Below are 18,773 nucleotides of genomic sequence, written 5' to 3' on the forward strand. Positions count from 1 at the left end.
CTCTTTTGCTTTTTGTTACTTTTCAGGTAAGTTCTTAATTTTCCCCAGGGCAGCCTCAATGGAAATCCTACAACCTACATTTCCTGGTTAGCTGCACCATCACACTAAGCTTGTCTATTGAGGTGATGTCTTGCTAACTTTTCCTTTTGGTCAGTTGTGGGATCTTGACACAAGGGCCTGAGCTGTTTTTACTCAAGGCCAGCACTCTGCTACTTTGTGCCACAGTATCACTTCCGGTTTTCTGGAGGTTAGCTGGATATAAGAATCTCAGGCTTTCCTGCCCAGGCTGGCTTAGAACTGCAATCCTCAGATCTCAGCCTTCTGAGTAGCTAGCTAGGATTATAAGCATGAGCCACCAGTGCCTGGCTCTAACACAATTCTCCCCATTTCCACCTCACACAGAGCTGGGATGCTAGGCATGTGCCACGGCGCCCAGCTCGTCACCTGGCTCCTCGGTACTGCACTCCCCGCTTCCTCGCTTCACGAGTGCCCCACTTGGTCCTCTCTGCTGCTCTCTCATCTCCCAGACCTCAGGTGCCCTTTGTGTTCCTCTACCCCATTCACTGCCAATTTCATCTCATTTCATTTCAATGTCTGAAATACCATCTGTATACATGATCCCCAAAGTTAGATCTCCAACTTCTACATGTCCTCTGAATTCCAGAATTAGTTCTCAACTAAGATTCTTAGCTAACAGAAAACATTTCAAATCTGGCATGACCAACACTTAAATCTAGACTTTTCTCACCACAACTTAGTACTTCTCATAATCGTCGACTATCTCCAATCTTTCAGTTCGGCAACTAATTCAATCACAGTACCTTAGTTATTCTACCAGCTTCTATCTTTCTTCAACAGAGAGTTCACCTGCAAATCTCTCACAAGCACTTGCAGGTAAATTCCTGAACCACCTTTGTGGCAACTAGCCTAATTCAAACAATTGCCATCTCTTGCCTCATCTCAACAGTCCCTGGCCAAGCCCTTGCCATCTTCCAACAGCCAGAAAAATCCTTTTACGATAAAATTTTAATCATATTGTTCTTCTACTCCACACCCTCTAAGGGCTTCCCATCACCCATCATCACATTTATTTTCATTAATACAACATGAATATTAGGACTGTTCACGATACTGAAAGTGCAGATGTGCAAATGGAACCAGGTAACTAGAGGGGATAGGTGGGCATAGGAGTGGTGCAGAACCACAGAAAGGGTGACATTGACAAAGACCCATCATAGTCGCAAACCCACAGGATGAGCTGAAATTTATGTACAACTAAAGATAATTGTTGAATTTTTTAAATAAAATATGAACTCAGGTTCACAGCATACAATGCCATAAAAGGCCGGGCCCAAGTTTATTTTTTTTTCCTAAGCCTTGTTTTCTCTCAGTCCTAACCCTGTTCCTTCCTTGTCCATTACACTCCTGTCCCCTAAGCAAAGCACTTAATCTCCTCAGAGGCTTTCCTCTAAGTCCTTCAAATATCCACATGGCTTGCTTATATAGTTAATTCAATGAAGTAAAAGTGCTTGGGCTGTTTTGTTCAGCAAACTTTCTCCAGCATCCTATAACAATTTCTGAGATAATACTCAACAAATGGTTATTACACAAGTTATATATTCCCTTTACAAGACAAGTTTTTAAAAAAAGGTCACACACTCGTAAGAAAACATTCCTTAAGACCCAGCTTCTCTCTTTTTTTAAAAAACTACTTTGATTTCCACCCACATTATTCTGTTACTCTACTCTTGCTATATTTATAATGCCTTCATGTCACAAAAGGCCTTGGACCTTTTCTATTTTAACAGGACCCACTTTCCCTTTGAAACATTTCTTTTGTCACAAGTACACTAAAGCTACTAGAGTAAAAGATAACACACTCCTACTACATGTTCTCCTACATGTTCTTTTCTAACCTTCTACATGCTATACTTCCTAGTTTCCTTCCAGGTCTAAGATAACTGCTTAAGTAACTCCTTTGGTAACTCCTTTCCCACAAACATTACACACTAGATTACTCAAGATTCTGTGTCCTAATTCTTTTTCTCTTACAAACTCCTCTTAGACATAGCCTACATATACCTACAGGCACTTCCCTCTTGCTATCTTAGAAACTTCTCTCATTAACCTTACCTAAGCTTGACTGTATGTGTCCTGCTACACAAACACTTGTTCTTCTCATCAGCACTTTTCATCCTTGTTGGGAACAATGCAGGAATTATCTTGATGCACTGTTACCGCAAATTCCGTCAACTGTGTAACTGTATTAGGTGTATTTTGAAGCTATCCACTTCTCTCTATCCTCAGTACAAATAACTGATTCAAGTCACCATAACATCTCAGTTGGTGCATCATAACATCTCAATCTCCCAAAAAGTCTTCCCACAGTGACTCTTGTCCTCCTATAACCCATTTTCTACACTATAGTTCAAAGACTTTGCTTGGTTTTGCTTTTCAATAAAGTGCATTTCAAGCTTGTGATTAATGCCTACAACAGCGTCGCTTGTTAGGAGGAAAAGTAAGCTCCTGAGCACAGACAACCTTCTTTCCTTCCCTGCTTCTCCTCCTACATTACTCAGTCCATCGTATTCACTGTGCTGAACAAGTTTCAATTGCCTACAGATAAATACCATGATTTCTCTTACCTCTGAAACTGTACCTGCTGTTTCTAGTACAACACTTTCCTTTACTGCTCAGACAGATAATACCTGTCCTTATTTCAGGTCTTGCTTTAAGAATCACTTTCTCCAGGAAACATTCTCCAAAACCAACAAAAAGGTGCACCACATGTATACTCCAAAAGTTTCAGAGCATTTCAGATTAAAGACTAGTGATGCTCAACCTGCATTAACAATCCTTTCTATATCTCAACATAGCTGCTTAGAATATTTTGTCCTAGAGACAATGAGTTTGATGAAGGCATACTGCATGCATATATAGATGTGTCAAATGTAACCCCTTATATAACTCAATGCCAATTTTAAAAAAAACTGTCGCTTTAGGGGGTATACTATTAGTCTATAATATGGATTTTAACCTATTATGCATTTTCCAAACAGATATATCCCAAGTAAGACAACTCAGATTCTACCACTGGTCCAAGAAACATTCATCCACTCTACTAACTGACCCACAAAATCACTAACCTATCAAGACATCTGACAAGCTCACTGAAGCTGACAAAGAAAGACAATAAATAGTATTTAGTAATTCAACACATTAAATATATAGCATTTTAAACATTTATTACAAGGCAGCATAATCCTGGGATGGATAAGCCTGGGAGAAAGTGAGTTGACTCACTCTAAAGGACATCAAGCCCTAGCTCTAACAGTAATGTTACAAAACAAGAGCAATAAATTCTGCTTTTACTGTTAACCCTGATGGATTTCACTTTAAAGTCAACATTTTTCAAACACTCGAGAAATCTTACTTATAGCAAATATCAATTTTGGAGCTAAACCTGACAAAAGTCCAAATTTACATTTTATCAATTATTTTTAGATCATAACGTACCTTTATTTCGAGCAAATGTTTGCATGGTACCACCCAGGATTTCTAATTCTTTATAAATGATGAGACCGGCCTATTAAAAAAAAAAACAGAAAACAAAGGATAGACTAGGATAAAATAAAACTATACATCCCACTTCTAGAGAAATATAAAGAGAATAATCTCCAAAGCACTCAAACAACTGAGACCACGTCTTCATTTATTCACTATTCCAGTCATGAAAATGGACAATTAAGCTGCTTCAACCTTGAAATAAAAGTTGAAGTTCTTACCTATTAACACAATATTAAAATGAAATATCCAAACCAAATAGCTTTTAAATAAATTTTACCAAAATAAAATCTAGTGAGAGAAATATGCTTGCTTATGGATATTAGCTTCCCACCATTTCATTAAATACGCCGAGATGTCTGAACAGTCATTTTAAAGTCCTGTTAACAGGAGCTATCACATTACACTGACCCTTTGTGAACACAGATGCTATTACAACTCCGCTAGGCTCAAAAAGGACTGAGTATTTTCTTCAAAACATGAAAACTATCCCTCTCTTTCCCTGACAAAAGTAAACTTCTTTCTGGTACAAAGCATAGGAGTATCTACTCCAAAATAAGATGTAAAATGAGACAGAAAAGATACTCAAGAAATAAAAGTACAGCAAAGTACCAGTGAGTCATGCCTGTAACCCTGGCTGCTCAGGAGGCTGACATCTGAGGATCTCAATCTCAGTTCAAAGCTAGTCAGGGCAGGAAAGTCCCTGATAGTCTTATTTAATTAACCGCCAGAAAAAGCAGAAGTAGAGTTGTGGCTCAAGTAGTAAAGTACTAGCCTTGAGCAAAAAAAAAAAAAAAGCACAGGGACAGCAGCCAGGCCATGAGTTCAAGCCCTGAGATCAGCACACATGCACACACATGTGCATGCACGTGAAAGAAATTAGGGGAAAAGAGATTCACTATGGAATTTTATATATATATATATATTTTTTATTTTTTTTTTTTTTGCCAGTTCTGGGGACTACACTCGGCCTGAGCACTGTCCCTGACTTCTTTTTGCTCAAGGCTAGCACTCTGCCACTTGAGCCACGGCGCCACTTCTGGGCATTTTCTATATATGTGGTGCTGAGGAATCAAACCCAGGGCTTCATGTATATGAAGCAAGCACTCTTGCCACTAGGCCATATTCCCAGCCCATGGAATAAAAGATATTTCTTAAATTTAGTCATACACAGACACAAAATGCTATTTGAAAAGATAAGCCCAAGCATGGTGTGATAGCACATGCCCGTATTCCCAGAACTCTGAAGGCTGAGTTTAAGGTCACACACTAAGCTATACACAGACACCTTGTCAAAAATCTAAAAAATCGGGGCTGGGGATATAGCCTAGTGGCAAGAGTGCCTGCCTCGGATACACGAGGCCCTAGGTTGGATTACCCAGCACCACATATACAGAAAACGGCCAGAAGTGGCGCTGTGGCTCAAGTGGCAGAGTGCTAGCCTTGAGCGGGAAGAAGCCAGGGACAGTGCTCAGGCCCTGAGTCCAAGGCCCAGGACTGGCCAAAAAAAAAACAAAAAACAAAAAAAATCTAAAAAATGTTAGATATTAAAAAATACATTTTTCATATAAATATGAAACATACCTAAAACAGGAGCAAACTAAACTTAGAAGGAGTTTTCTAAATTTTCATCCCATTTAAAATATGAATAATAAGGAATAAGGCCAGTTTCAATAAACAGCTTTATACTAAATAGCTTATATACCATGTGTGCATGCTGAGTCTGAGCCTTTCAAGTTTCGCTCAAGTTCATATGTATTTTACACTCAAATTGGGCATTATTTTGGCTTCCTGACAATGAAATAACTAGCATTAAACAGTCTGTTTATTTATATTTGCTAATTAGCATCAAGAACTATATCATTTCAGAGCTCCCTAAGCATTTTTTATGCAAAGCCAATATAGTGAGTTAATGCCACTATCATAAAAATGTGTAAGTAATGTATGAGTTTAAAAAATAAATCACAGCCTAGAGATCTTTTAAGTACATACATAAGCATCAGTGGCTGCGTACAGCTTCTGGTCTTCGGAGAGGGGAAAGTTACTCCAGTTGCTACAGCGGATAGATTTGTCTTTCAGAAGCTGTTTACCTAAGAGGTGTTTAACCAGACCATTAAGGCTCCAGGTCTCTGAACATTTCAGCTGTAGGTAATGAAAAAGCAACATAACAAACATTACTTCCATTATTACCTCTTCTTAAAAACCATTAAATTACAATACCAGAAATAAAATTCGAAATCTACTAAAATACCACAGGCAGAAGGGGAGCTGTGGCTCGAAGTGGTAGAGCACTAGCCTTGAGCACAAAGAGGTTCAGGGACAGAGCCCAGGCCCAGAGTTCAAGCCCTACACCAGACAGAAAAAGGAAAAAATTAAAGAAAAATAGATACCACACAGAGATGGCCCTGAATAATTTCCCGTCATTAAAAACTTTATTTGTAGTCTATATTGTAAGATTTAAGTCTGAAATTTCCCTCATATAGAGATGAAAACCTCTGCACTTTCACAGTATTATTTGTGGAAAAGTCAAATGGATTAGCATTCTTCCTATTTCCTAGTCAAATGAATACTTGACTCAATATAAAAACGTTTTAAAAATAATTTTATTGTTCTTATTTGGGTGTTGTACAGAGGGGTAACCATTTCACAAGTCAGGTACTGAGAACAATTCTTTTTTTTTTTTTTTTTTGCCAGTCCTGGGGTAAGTTTGGACTCAGGGCCTGAGCACTGTCCCTGGCTTCTTTTTGCTCAAGGCTAGCACTCTCCCACTTGAGCCACAGCACCACTTCTGGCTATTTTCTATATATGTGGTGCTGGGGAATCGAACCCAGGGCTTCATGTATATGAAGCAAGCACTCTTGCCACTAGGCCATATTCCCAGCCCCTAAATATAAAAACTTAATGACTTCATTAATAAAATATGTGAAATTTGAAAGATTAAATTAATGGCTAACCTTCCATTAAAAGCACTATATCACAACAGCACTCTTCCTTCAAGAGTATTTAATACAATGCAATGAAAAAATCAAATATATTTAGACTGCAAATATATGACATAAAAAAACAGTACCAAAAGTCAGTGGAATAGGAGCAAAAATGTTTGCTTACAAAAATTACACATAAAGATAATTAATTAGAACTGAAGGTTTTTATTATGGAACATTCACTCTGAACATGTATACTACCACAAAACCAGGAAGGTACTTGCTTAAAGCAATTTTCTTTAAAAATAAAACAGAAAAACAGCAATAAAGAAAAACATTTTGTAAAACAAGTTTATGAAAATAATACATGTATTACTTCTACCTTTTCATTGGCAACATCTTTCAACTCCACGGAACTCGTCAACTTGACATCAAAGTCACTCAGAAGTTTCCACTGATCTCCTTCAATTCCTACCCCTACCTTTTTAATTGCTTTGTTTTCAAGTAATCGTTTCAATCCCTGGGGAAAAACTGTTCATAATAAATTATTATTTCCAAAATTTCTGCTGAATATAATGCGTAGTCTCTATGCTTCTATTTGTTTGTTTCTTTTGTTTGTTGAGGCAGGGTCTCTCCCTGCTGTCGAGGTGGCCTACAACTCTGAGCCTGCCTCAGGAAGATGCTGAGTGCTGGGGATTATGGGTATGTGCCACCAGCCTAGCTCTACCTATACATGCCATGTGTGTTTTCAAACTTACATTTACATTACACTTCAACCTAGAATCACATCCACCTTAATATTCCTTTTCTAACCTAAAGCAAAAAGTTCGGACCAATGACAACACAACAACAAAAAAATTGGTTTGAATGGCATCTGTGCTAGTAGCAGCAGGATATTCCTCATTCTGAACCTTGAACTTAAATTTTCTCTTTTCTAAAACAGGCTTCATAGCATTACAAAAATTAAATAAAACAGGGAATGTGAATTCATGAATCATAGAACATAAATAGATGATAAGAGAAAAAACAATTTTTCAGAGAAAAGGTTTATGTACTAAAATTATCAGTTATATAAAAATGAAACAGAGACACCCACCTGACATAGAAGAAATGTGAAACAAGTAACATTTGTTCTCAGACACACATAATTGAATCAGTGCAACTCTGCTTAGTTTCCCTTTTCTGTTTATGGGTGGCCATTCCATGTCAAATCCTACCACTTCCCCATCAGAGAGATTCATGCTAAAGGAAGAAAAACAGTATGAAATAACTGCATTAAAGCTCTAAACTTCTTTAGGAAAGTAATAATAATAATAAAAGAACAGTTATATTTCAAAGACCGTACTTACTACTTGTTACTACAAAACACTTTTAAGGTCTTACTTTGAATTATAACAATGGCTATGGCCTGACTATTCCCTCCAAAACTCATGTCAAAATTTAATCCTAAATGCAAATAGTGGTGGGAGGTAAAGAGGTCATGGGGACCCTGGTAAGCTGGTTACTGAAAGAGTATGCCCTGTTATAATACAGCACAAAGGCCCTAGCCAAATACCAATAGTTTGAAGATCCTAGCCTCCAAAACTGTGAGAAATAAATTTCTTTACTTCATAAATTATTTCTTCTGTGGAAAGTTTGTTACATCAACAGTAAACAATCTTGGGACAACTACCGAAAGTACTAACAGTAATTTCTAATATTCTTTTCAAGAATCATTTGGTGGGCTGGCAATGTGGCTTAGCGGTAGGATGCTAGCCTAGCGTGCATGAAGCCCTGGGTTCGATTCCTCAGCACCACAAAAACAGAAAAGCCCGAAGTGGAGCTGTGGCTCAAGAGGTAGAGTGCTAGCCTTGAGGAAAAAGAAAAGAAGAAGCCAGGAGCAGTGCCCAGGCTCTGAGTCCAAGCCCCAAGACTGGAAAAAAGAAAAAAGAAATAATTTGGCGTCAACTGTCACAAACTAAATAAAATAGAGTAAGTCTTGGCCATTATTAATACACTATATTGGTATTTTAAGTAAGATATAATTGAACATTCTATACTTTGCATTTGTCCTAAACTGGTAAAATACACATAATGTTTAATAGTTCTATATTACATCTTAAGTGTTACAAGTAAAAAAATTATCTAAAGCGAATAGAAAATTTTATCAATGAACAGAAGTGCATTACAAATTTAATTCACTATTTTATTTAAAAAACAGAATTTGGTGATATTTTATATGTACATATAATTTTTTCTGGAATGCACTCAACTGTAAAATCAGTATTCTTACAAATATTACTCAATATTCTTGCAAATACTAGAAGATAATACCTTTGAAGACCTCAAATTCAGTAAAATAGAGAAATTCAAGTCTCTTACCTAATATTTTCTGATAGAAAAGAGCAATCACTAGCTTCATAACTATAAACAATCGATCCAGTGAATTCTAAGAAGGGGAGGTCATCTTCAAAAGCACTCTTCTGAATATATGCCTTGAGTTAAGTAAAAATTAGAATAGTTGTAAAGTTCACATAAAATAGTAAATTTTCAATGAAATAATGACCAATGAAGCATTTAATTTATAATTAAGTTTTACCAGTTAATGCTTTATAAACTAATGGTCACTTTAACAACAATAAAGCTATCCAATTATAAAATTGTTATTCATTCTATTTTCAAATTTCTAATGGTACTTTTATGAAAGCATTTAATTTATGTAGATTATTAAGAGGTATTACTACTCTATGCCTGATTACCAAATCTTAAGTCTGTACAAGACTTAAACTCAACCCAAATGCTTCCCCAATATTAATGTTTAAATTATTAACTAGAATTAGTAAAATCAACCATGAAAATTATATATAAACAGAGAAAGCATACAGTAAAAATTCTCATTTTGTAAACTAAATTAATATTTAGTTCTATTAACTTATTCAATAGCTGCATTCTGGTTCACTCACATAACAAAAAGATTATCTGAAGTTTACAAGTAATGACTCATTATAAAATGAAATTTAAATTAAACTTCCCAGTTGAAAGAATAATCAATAAATATACCTTTCTTTCTTCTATAACACATCTTTTATTCTGTACAGACATCATCCATTCAGGAAATTTACGGGATGGTGGAGTTGTTTCCCATTTTTTGTCATTCATCTTAAAAGTGTCCCAGCTGCAAAATAGTAGTAACAACAATAATAATGACCTAAGAAGTAAATACAGCAAATATTTGGAGGAAACTCAGAGATAACCATTTCAGTAAGACTAAAACACACACACACACACACACACACACACACACACACACGTAGACTCAAGTAGAACAGCTGAAATGCCCCCCCCAAAAGGGGGGGGGGGAGAAAGATATGTTACTCTAGATTTATCAGTTATACAATAGGTATCTCTTCCTTTTAAAATTATTTGGCTATTAAAATAGAATTCTAAGGTTCTAGCAATTCAAAATTCTATTATTCTATGGTTTTGATCCTTTCATAGAATAACTTGAATATCATTAAAAAAGAGATTCCTTGGGTATATTATGTGTTAACTCTTAGATTTATTCACAAGTCTACTTGAGAATCCAAATGAAAAATAGCTCTTCTGTATTAAGAATTTTTTATTATGTTCTTGGCTTAATGTGAACAAGTTTACTTAAAAGTAACCTTTTAAAAAGATTTTCTTTTTAATCTGTAATGGAAACATAAACCAATTTACATTTTCTGCAATGTAAATCAAACTTCGAATATGGATAAATATTGAGTGAGAAAATGTTAACATTTTGTTAACGGCAAAATAGATCTATGTCTTGATGTAACTTACACTAAGGTAGTGTAAAGTTCTTGGCAAATTCCTCACACCTTCAAATATCTAATAAGGGAACAGAGCTTTAAATATATAGAAAACTCACATGATGAAAGATGTTGATACTGTAAAATCATGCCAGCAACTATTAAGATTTAGATTACATTTTGGGCTGGGGATATAGCCTAGTGGCAAGAGTGCCTGCCTCGGTATACCCAAGGCCCTAGGTTCGATTCCCCAGCACCACATATACAGAAAACGGCCAGAAGCGGCGCTGTGGCTCAAGTGGCAGAGTGCTAGCCTTGAGCGGGAAGAAGCCAGGGACAGTGCTTAGGCCCTGAGTCCAAGGCCCAGGACTGGCCAAAAAAAAAAAAAAGATTTAGATTACATTTTTTTTTTTTTTTACTGTGATGTATGATTTTTTTTTCTTCTCAAATTTTTATTATCAAACTGATGTACAGAGAGGTTACAGTATCATACGTTGGGGATTGGATACATTTCTTGTACTGTTTGTTGCCTTGTCCCTCATGCCCCCACCCTCCCCCCTAGATTACATTTTAATAGACAAAAAATTAGCTAGAGTCTAGTATGTAGACTATAAAATTAGCAGAACAAAATTCAACTACATAAATTCTTTACTGTAAAACTACAATTACGGGTTTATTTAAACCCAGAAATGGAAGTAGGGCCACAAAAACTGTGCAAATATGAGGTCACAAAATAGGAACCCAAACTCTAAACAATTTGCTTTAACCAATGATTTCGTATTTATCACTCATAAGTCAGTTATTATAAAGCTATATGCTTCCTAATATAGAAGAATGGGGACATTTTTGGGGTGTGTTTCTCAGTTTGAGGGGATAAAAATGTTCCATCTGCACCTGCTTGCCTGTATTCTTTGAATAATTAACAAAGTTTGTTGTTTGGCTCAATCCATGATTCACAAAATGAGAACTGATAACTCAAATGTTGCTACACCACATGCATTAATGTAATAATAAGAATTTGTAAATATATGTATGCTTTATAAATATTATTAACATTCACATTTGCCCCCAATTCAAAACGTTACATAAGCCAAAAGTTGATCCCAAAGTGTGTATATGCATACATATGTATATATTTGTGTGTATGTATGTATGTATAATATATACAATCTGTTCTTAATCTACAACTTATTTTGTAAGCTGGGTGTTGGTGGCTCACATCTGTAATACTAGCTACTCAGAAGGCTGAGATCTGCGGACTGCGGTTTGAAGCCACCCTGGTAAGGAGGGTCCATGAGACTCTCATCTCCAATAAACTAAAAAAAGTCAGAAGCGGTCAAGTGGTAGAGCACTAGCCTTGAATACAAAAAGGCTCAGGAACAGCATTCAGGCCCAGAATTCAAGCCCCAGGACTGGTCAAAAAAAAAGTGTGTGTGTGTGTGTGTGTGTGTGTGTGTGTGTGTGTGTTATTTATTTATGAAAACCAGAAAACAAGTTTGTGGTATATCAACATTAGGCCACAAGCAAAATGCAAAAGAAAAAAATTTTAACTAGTTACGACAAACAATGCAAATTCTATAAAAAAAAAAAAAAAAAGAACTACAGAATCTTGGAATTTTGTAGTTTATTTACAATGACAAAAATAGGGGCTGGGGATATGGCCTAGTGGCAAGAGTGCTTGCCTCGTATACATGAGGCCCTGGGTTCAATTCCCCAGCACCACATATACAGAAAATGGCCAGAAGTGTCGCTGTGGCTCAAGTGGCAGAGTGCTAGCCTTGAGCAAAAAGAAGCCAGGGACAGTGCTCAGGCCCTGAGTCCAAGCCCCAGGACTGGCAAAAATAAATAAATAAATAAATAAATAAATAAACCTTAGTAGCTCTTATCTGAAACTATGATAACACTAAGCTCATTTTAATTTGAAATATCTAATTCTTAAGATACAAACAAGGCTCTTTTGAAAACAAAATTTGATCTGGATGCTTCTAGGGAAAACATTTGAAAGTTGGTTTGTTTACAGAACTAAATGTGATCAAGTTTACTTAGGGGAGATGAAAAGATATACAAAATTTTAAGTCTTAGAATATCTGCAATAGGAGAATCCTCTAGCCACATGTGAAGAGTCTTCTTTCCTGGACAGACAAAAGCTATTTTGGGCACAGATCATAGTCATCATATAAAGGAATTTTTATTTCAAATTTAGCTATATTTTGAATACAAACACCTTTGAAACATCTTTTTCTAAAAGCACATTATCACTGCGTAATGTTTTCCATTGTGCCGTTAAGGGAACTTGTATCACACGTATATTCCTCCCCCATTTGAAACAGCATGTGTTGATTGGCTTTCATTTGAACTTTTCTGAAATTATCTTGGTTATCATCCACCTACTACATGTCACTTCCCAACCTTAATCTAGATTTTTGAAGCTGCCTAGGATATTTACTCTTGCTTTTCATATTTCTATGATTTTTTAATTAATTTTAATCAAGCCCAACTTGAACATTTACCTTTCAATAGGGACATTCATGTCATTCACAAATAGAACAAAAACAAGTTTGGGCAGTATGCATCTTACTGTCTTTGCTTCCTTCTTATCTAAACTTGCTGAAATTATCAGCCATTCCTTTATTGACCTTTATTTACATTAAGATAAATTCGAGACTTTATACTACACTTTACTTGTAATGAAGACTCAACATTTTCTTCAAACTCTATCACAAATAAGCTTAGCTGCACAAGAGGGAGCAAATGGTCAGAGCCCCTGCCCCAACCACTAGCCAGTATTCCAGCAACTCAGCAAAAGACTTCAAATATAGTAGGTTCTCCTTTTCTTTAAGGAGTAAGTTCAATCCTTCACACAATAGAAGCAAAATGTTGGAAACAACTGAAATTGTATATCAGATATTTCAAATTACCACTAAAGACTGTCTCAGACACACAATGACTTTGTTCTTTGGTACTATTAACTCTTCTGTAGGATTCAAATAACCTATTGTAAAAAAGAAATAGAAAGGTAGTCTGTAAACAAATTTAGACTTAGAGTCAGAAAGAAAATGTTACGAGGTTTTTTTCTTTCGTTCTGTTTCTGTCCTTACTTAAAAGTAAGTCAAAGGAGTGGCTGGGCACTAGTGGCTCACACCTGTAATACTAGCTACTGAGGAAGCTGAGATCTGAGGAAGCTGAGATCTGAGGACTGGACTTGGACGCCAGTCCAGGCAGTCAAGTCTGTAAGACGCTTATGTCTAATTAACCACCACAAAGATGAAGTGTAGCTGTGGCTTAAGTGGTACAGCTCTCGCCTTGAGCAAAAAAGCTGAGGGACAGTGCTCAGGCCTTGAGTTCAAGCCTCAGGACTGGTGCACTGGCACGTGCGCACGCACACACACACACACACACACACACACACACAACCAGTCAGTGAGTGATAAGACAATATGTGCTTTCAATATCATCTAAGAATATAAGCCTATCCAAGGAATATTTCACCCAGGAGATATACTTTAAATTGACTGCTAAACCATTTAAAACCTCAGACTGTGATATTACATGTTAGCTTAAAACTTTTTGTCTAGTAAATATGAAATTTAATTCTGTCTAGTGGAAAAAAATTACCTAAAAGGATAGCATTTTAATTGCCCGAGAAGAGTATTGTATCTAACTTTGCCAGTTCATTCAGGACTTCCTTAAACATCATCTACATAATCTGCTCCTCAGTGAACCAACTTGATTATGCAACTGGTTGCCTCATAAAGGAAATGAATATAGCCATATAAGAATCTGTCTTTACATTTTTTAAGACAATTATGTTTTGACATATGATCACTCAATATCTAAGTGAACTTGGGCAAGTCCCTTTGCTTTTTCTTAATTTTCATATTCTTACCTGCAAAACAAGATTATATGCCTCTTATATTGCCTGCCTTACATATTATATTTTATATATGAAAACAATAATAAACATAATGTAAAAAAATTTTAACTGTAGTTATATCTGAATTGGAAAAAAATTTAAGACAGGGTTTCACTAGTCAGTCAAGCTGGCCTTGAACTCATAATCCTCCTATCTCTGCCTCCCTAGTGCTGAGATGACAATGTGTATACCACGAGCTGCATGATAATAAAGGCTTTTTACTGGTACTACACATCATTCTTTTTTTTTTTTGCTTGTTTTGTTTTTTGCCAGTCCTGGGGCTCGAACTCAAGGCCTGAACACTATCCCTGGCTTCTTTGTGCTCAAGGCTAGCACTCTGCCACTTAACCAGACCACCACTTCCGGCTTTTTTCTATATATGTGGTGCCGAGGAATCGAACCCAGGGTTTCATGTACAGGAGGCGAGCACTCTACCACTAGGCCACATTCCCAGCCCACTACACATCATTCTCTATAATATACTAGGATCTCCGGGGTGGGATTATGAATCTGTATACAAGGGCTCCCGGGACAGCAAATTAGAAGCACCTCCCTGAACCACCATGAATCAAACTATCAGGCTAACGAAGGAGAAAAGGGGAGGGACAGCATTACAAGTCAAGAGGTGACAGAACTAAAAAAAACCCGACGGACACTGAAAGACAACCCAGAGGAAATTCCAACCCTGCTCTAGAACACTGGGGGAGAACAACCCAGAAGCTGGGACCACCTGGAAGCATGGAAAGTGCAGGCAGGTCTGGGGACAGCAGGCAGTGCTGCTCCAGGAGAAACCCACAGCGGATCTTAACTCTTCCTGCATGGAAGGCCGGGACTAGGGGAGAAATCCGGCGCATTCCTCACTGTGTCTCAGAGCATTACACTGACTATGAGCTTGAGAAGGATCTAATATATTTAAGATACAGCCATTCCTAGGACTGGAAAAGGAACAATCACAAGTCAGAAAGTGTTGGGATAACTGTCACAGAGTCTGGGTCAGCGGCAGCCACAGCAGGGAGCCATGGCTAGGGGAAGGGTAGGACAGCGACCTGTGGAGAAGTTGAAGCAGCGGAGAGAGCTTGCTCAAGCCGGGAAGGGGGTGGGGAAGATGTCAGTGAGCAGCCCTCTGTGGTAGGAGGAGAGTCCTCTCTCTCAGGAACACTGCTAGATGGAGACCTCTCTGAATCCCAGGCTGGAGCACGGCCCTACCTCTACAGCAGCTGAGCTGCCTGCCGCCTGTGGTTTGCTGCTGGCCAAGAGCTGTGACTTCAGGAAAGCTCTCAGCTTTACAGCTTTCTACTTCCCAAAGGATGGTTTCTTGCTGGGCAGGAACTGAAAACACGGAGACCAAAAGACAAAGTGCTAGGTTCACTCAGGACTGCTCCTTCAGCTGAGTCCCCTGTTGGTTTTACCCACTCTAATAAGCTCAGCTTACATGTTTGCCAGCTCAGGATGGAAGAAGATGTCTGGAGCAAGTGGGAACCTGTCCTAACAACAGCCTGCAAGGCTCACTGAGGCCAGCAGCCATGGGCAAGGAAGAAAACCTGCACAGTGAACGAGTCAGCCCTCAGCCTCCACACAGCACAGATCTGAACTCTGCTTTCTCCCCGAATGATACATAGGGTATTGAGCACGCAAAAGAAAGCTACTCACCCCATCCCATCACGGGGGAGATGTGCAAATTACAACACAGAAGCGTAAGAAATATTAAAAAAGTAATATAATTCCAAAAGTTCATAATCCTTTGAAAATTCAACTCCAGAATATTCAAACCACTGAAATGCAAAGAATTCAAAAGTCTCATTTTCAAAATGATCGATAACCTCTGAGGGGATTCAAAGGGAGATTAAGTAGAGCTGTAAATTCAAGATTAGAAAAAGGAATCCAACAACTTAGATGACATATTCAATAAAGAGAGGGTCTAGGGGGGGAAATGGAAAGCTCGGAAATGAATATATCTTTTCTTTTCTTTTCTTTTTTCATCAGTTGTGGGTCTTGAATCCCAGGCCTGGGCGCTGTTCCTGAGCCCTTCAGCTCACGGCTAGCATTCTACCACTTGAGCCACAGCACCCCATCCAGTTTTCTGGTGGTTAACTGGAGATAAGAGTCTCATGGACTTTCCTGCCTGGGCTGGCTTGGACCCTCAATTCTCATATCTCAGTCTCCTGAGTAACTAGGATCATAAGAATGAGCCACTGAAGCCCGAAAGAAATGAATATTTCAATAAATGATACAAAAAGCTGAATGGAGGGCTGGGGATATAGCCTAGTGGCAAGAGTGCCTGCCTCGGATACACGAGGCCCTAGGTTCGATTCCCCAGCACCACATATACAGAAAAACGGCCAGAAGCGGCGCTGTGGCTCAAGTGGCGGAGTGCTAGCCTTGAGCGGGAAGAAGCCAGGGACAGTGCTCAGGCCCTGAGTCCAAGGCCCAGGACTGGCCAAAAAAAAAAAAAAAAAAAGCTGAATGGAAAGCATCAGCAATAGACTAGAAGGGAAAAAAGAAACTCAGGAACTACAAAGCTAAAACTGAGAAATTATTACATAAATAAAATACAAAATAAGGAAAAATAATAACCAAGCATGTCCACAAATTAAAAGCCTGAGACAGGATTAAGAAACCAACCGTACAAATTTATGGTACAAAAAAGGGGAACAAGATACAGACCAAAGGCATAGAGAACTTATACAATAAAATTACAGCAGAAAGCTAAGGGAAAGAAATAGACATGCAACTATGAGAGCATTTAGAACCTGGTTTAAGGTTTACATGACCAGAAAAGAAGCTCTCCACATATTATAGATAAAATTACAAGAGGAAAGAACACCAAAGGCTACCAGAAAGAAATGCAAACCTATCAGTAAACCTCTAGACAAAAACAAAAGGCCGGGCTGGGGATATAGCCTAGTGGCAAGAGTGCTTGCCTTGTATACACGAAGCCCTGGGTTCGATTCCCCAGCATCACATATATAGAAAATGGCCAGAAGTGGCGCTGTGGTTCAAGTGGCAGAGTGCTAGCCTTGAGCAAAAAGAAGCCAGGGACAGTGCTCAGGCCCTGAGTCCAAGGCCCAGGACTGGCAAAAAAAAAAAAAAAAAAAAAAGAGTAAGTAATCAATATGCAGTTGTCCAGAATGGCTTGCCAATGTTCTTGGTTTAGCAGTGCGATAATGAGATGAAGTTAATATTTTCTACCACCACACATGCCATGAGCATGGCACTTTTATAGGCTCTGACTGCCAATCCCCATATCCTGACCAGAAAAACAGTGAGGGCATTATTATTTTGCCTCGGATAGCACATGTACCTCATCAACGCAGGAATCCTCCATCCCTAGATCTCTTGTCTCTCAGATATAGTGAGGCTCAAAAGTTTCCCTATGGAGTAGTACAATGGCCAGACAACTTAAACAACAACAAAAATTATGGAACAAATTGGTGGGAATTTAATTAAAAGTATACCTTTCACAAGTGAAGAACCAGCTGGTCCGGGGGGGGGGGGGGCCTTTTCCATATAAAATGTGTTCATAATTAGTACAAGTAAAATTACCCTTCCTCAATCACATTTCTGAGTGCAATTTTGAATTTCAACACAGATGTCATTTTTCCAGGATTATGACCTGATAGGTATACAACATGAATGCATCCGGGGTTTTTTTATTTGAGGGTGTTCCCAATTATAAGAATCGGCGTAAGTAACAGGTTTATTAATCTGATCGGAAGAGAAAAGAGTTAAGTTTTGCATGTCTAACACAGTTTTGCACACAGGGAATAAACAAGACCCAAGCAGATATCCTAATTCTAGTTCCCATTTTAGACAAAATTCAGAGCTGTTAGCTATTTGGCTAGGCAAACCAAACATTATAATGCATGCAGTTCTGTAAGGATTCTGGGGAGAGGATCCTTCATGTTACATTATGCAAGAGCCAGGGGGAAGCAAGCGTAGAACCATAACCCAGTAGAATAAAGAACTCTGGGTAGGTGTGATAATAATGACAAGGAAAAGGAAGGGCAGGTTTACAGCCACAGTAGGAAACTCCCTTGTAGGAAGCACAAGAAAAGATAGAAGGAAATGCAGAAGGTATGGTATCCCAGGCTCAGCAATGTCCCATGAGATGGAGGCCAGTCCCATGGGGCTGTCACTCTCAAAGCCACACCCAGGAAAAGCAGGTTTCTGCAATAAGAAAACCGACCAAGACAGTGATAGTCGCCAAGATATGACTTACCCAGGGCTGGGTCCTCCGGCTCCTCAGTGACTTGTGGAAGGTTGGGTCCAAGCTTCTTTATCTGTAGAGACAGTAGTCCAGTTGGCTCAGAGCCGCATGGCGGTTGATCAAGCAGATGATGTTTGAACGTGGTGGAGATAAATCCAGTGAGGACAGCCTTGAACCTGCACAGCCCTGGGAGTAGACAGTTACTAGATAAGATCCTTGCCACTTACTTGGCAGAAAACGTGGTAGAACTCAGTGCCTATAGCAAATATGTTTTGGAAATGTACACCAGGTCCCCAGTATATATGGAGGGCACAGGGGATGAGGAGGAGGGCACAGGGCTATATGGGTCAGCATATTCCCAACTAAAGATACACAGGTACTGATGGAAGGTAGAC

General features: G+C 38.3%; 1 protein-coding gene across 1 annotated transcript in view; it reads right to left on the reverse strand.

The window, feature by feature from the left end:
• The window catches only part of Wrn (WRN RecQ like helicase), a 132,729-nt gene that overhangs the window by 94,665 nt on the left and 19,291 nt on the right, over positions 1–18,773 (reverse strand). The window contains exons 2-7 of the mRNA XM_048330945.1: positions 9,528–9,642; positions 8,850–8,962; positions 7,585–7,730; positions 6,871–7,019; positions 5,557–5,706; positions 3,517–3,586 (exon numbers count right to left, since the gene is read on the reverse strand). Coding sequence (XP_048186902.1) covers positions 3,517–3,586; positions 5,557–5,706; positions 6,871–7,019; positions 7,585–7,730; positions 8,850–8,962; positions 9,528–9,626 — 727 coding nt within the window. The 5' untranslated portion in view covers positions 9,627–9,642. The remainder of the gene's footprint in view (positions 1–3,516; positions 3,587–5,556; positions 5,707–6,870; positions 7,020–7,584; positions 7,731–8,849; positions 8,963–9,527; positions 9,643–18,773) is intronic.

Source organism: Perognathus longimembris, chromosome 21 (assembly GCF_023159225.1).
Source record: "Perognathus longimembris pacificus isolate PPM17 chromosome 21, ASM2315922v1, whole genome shotgun sequence".
Classification (NCBI taxonomy): Eukaryota; Metazoa; Chordata; class Mammalia; order Rodentia; family Heteromyidae; genus Perognathus; species Perognathus longimembris.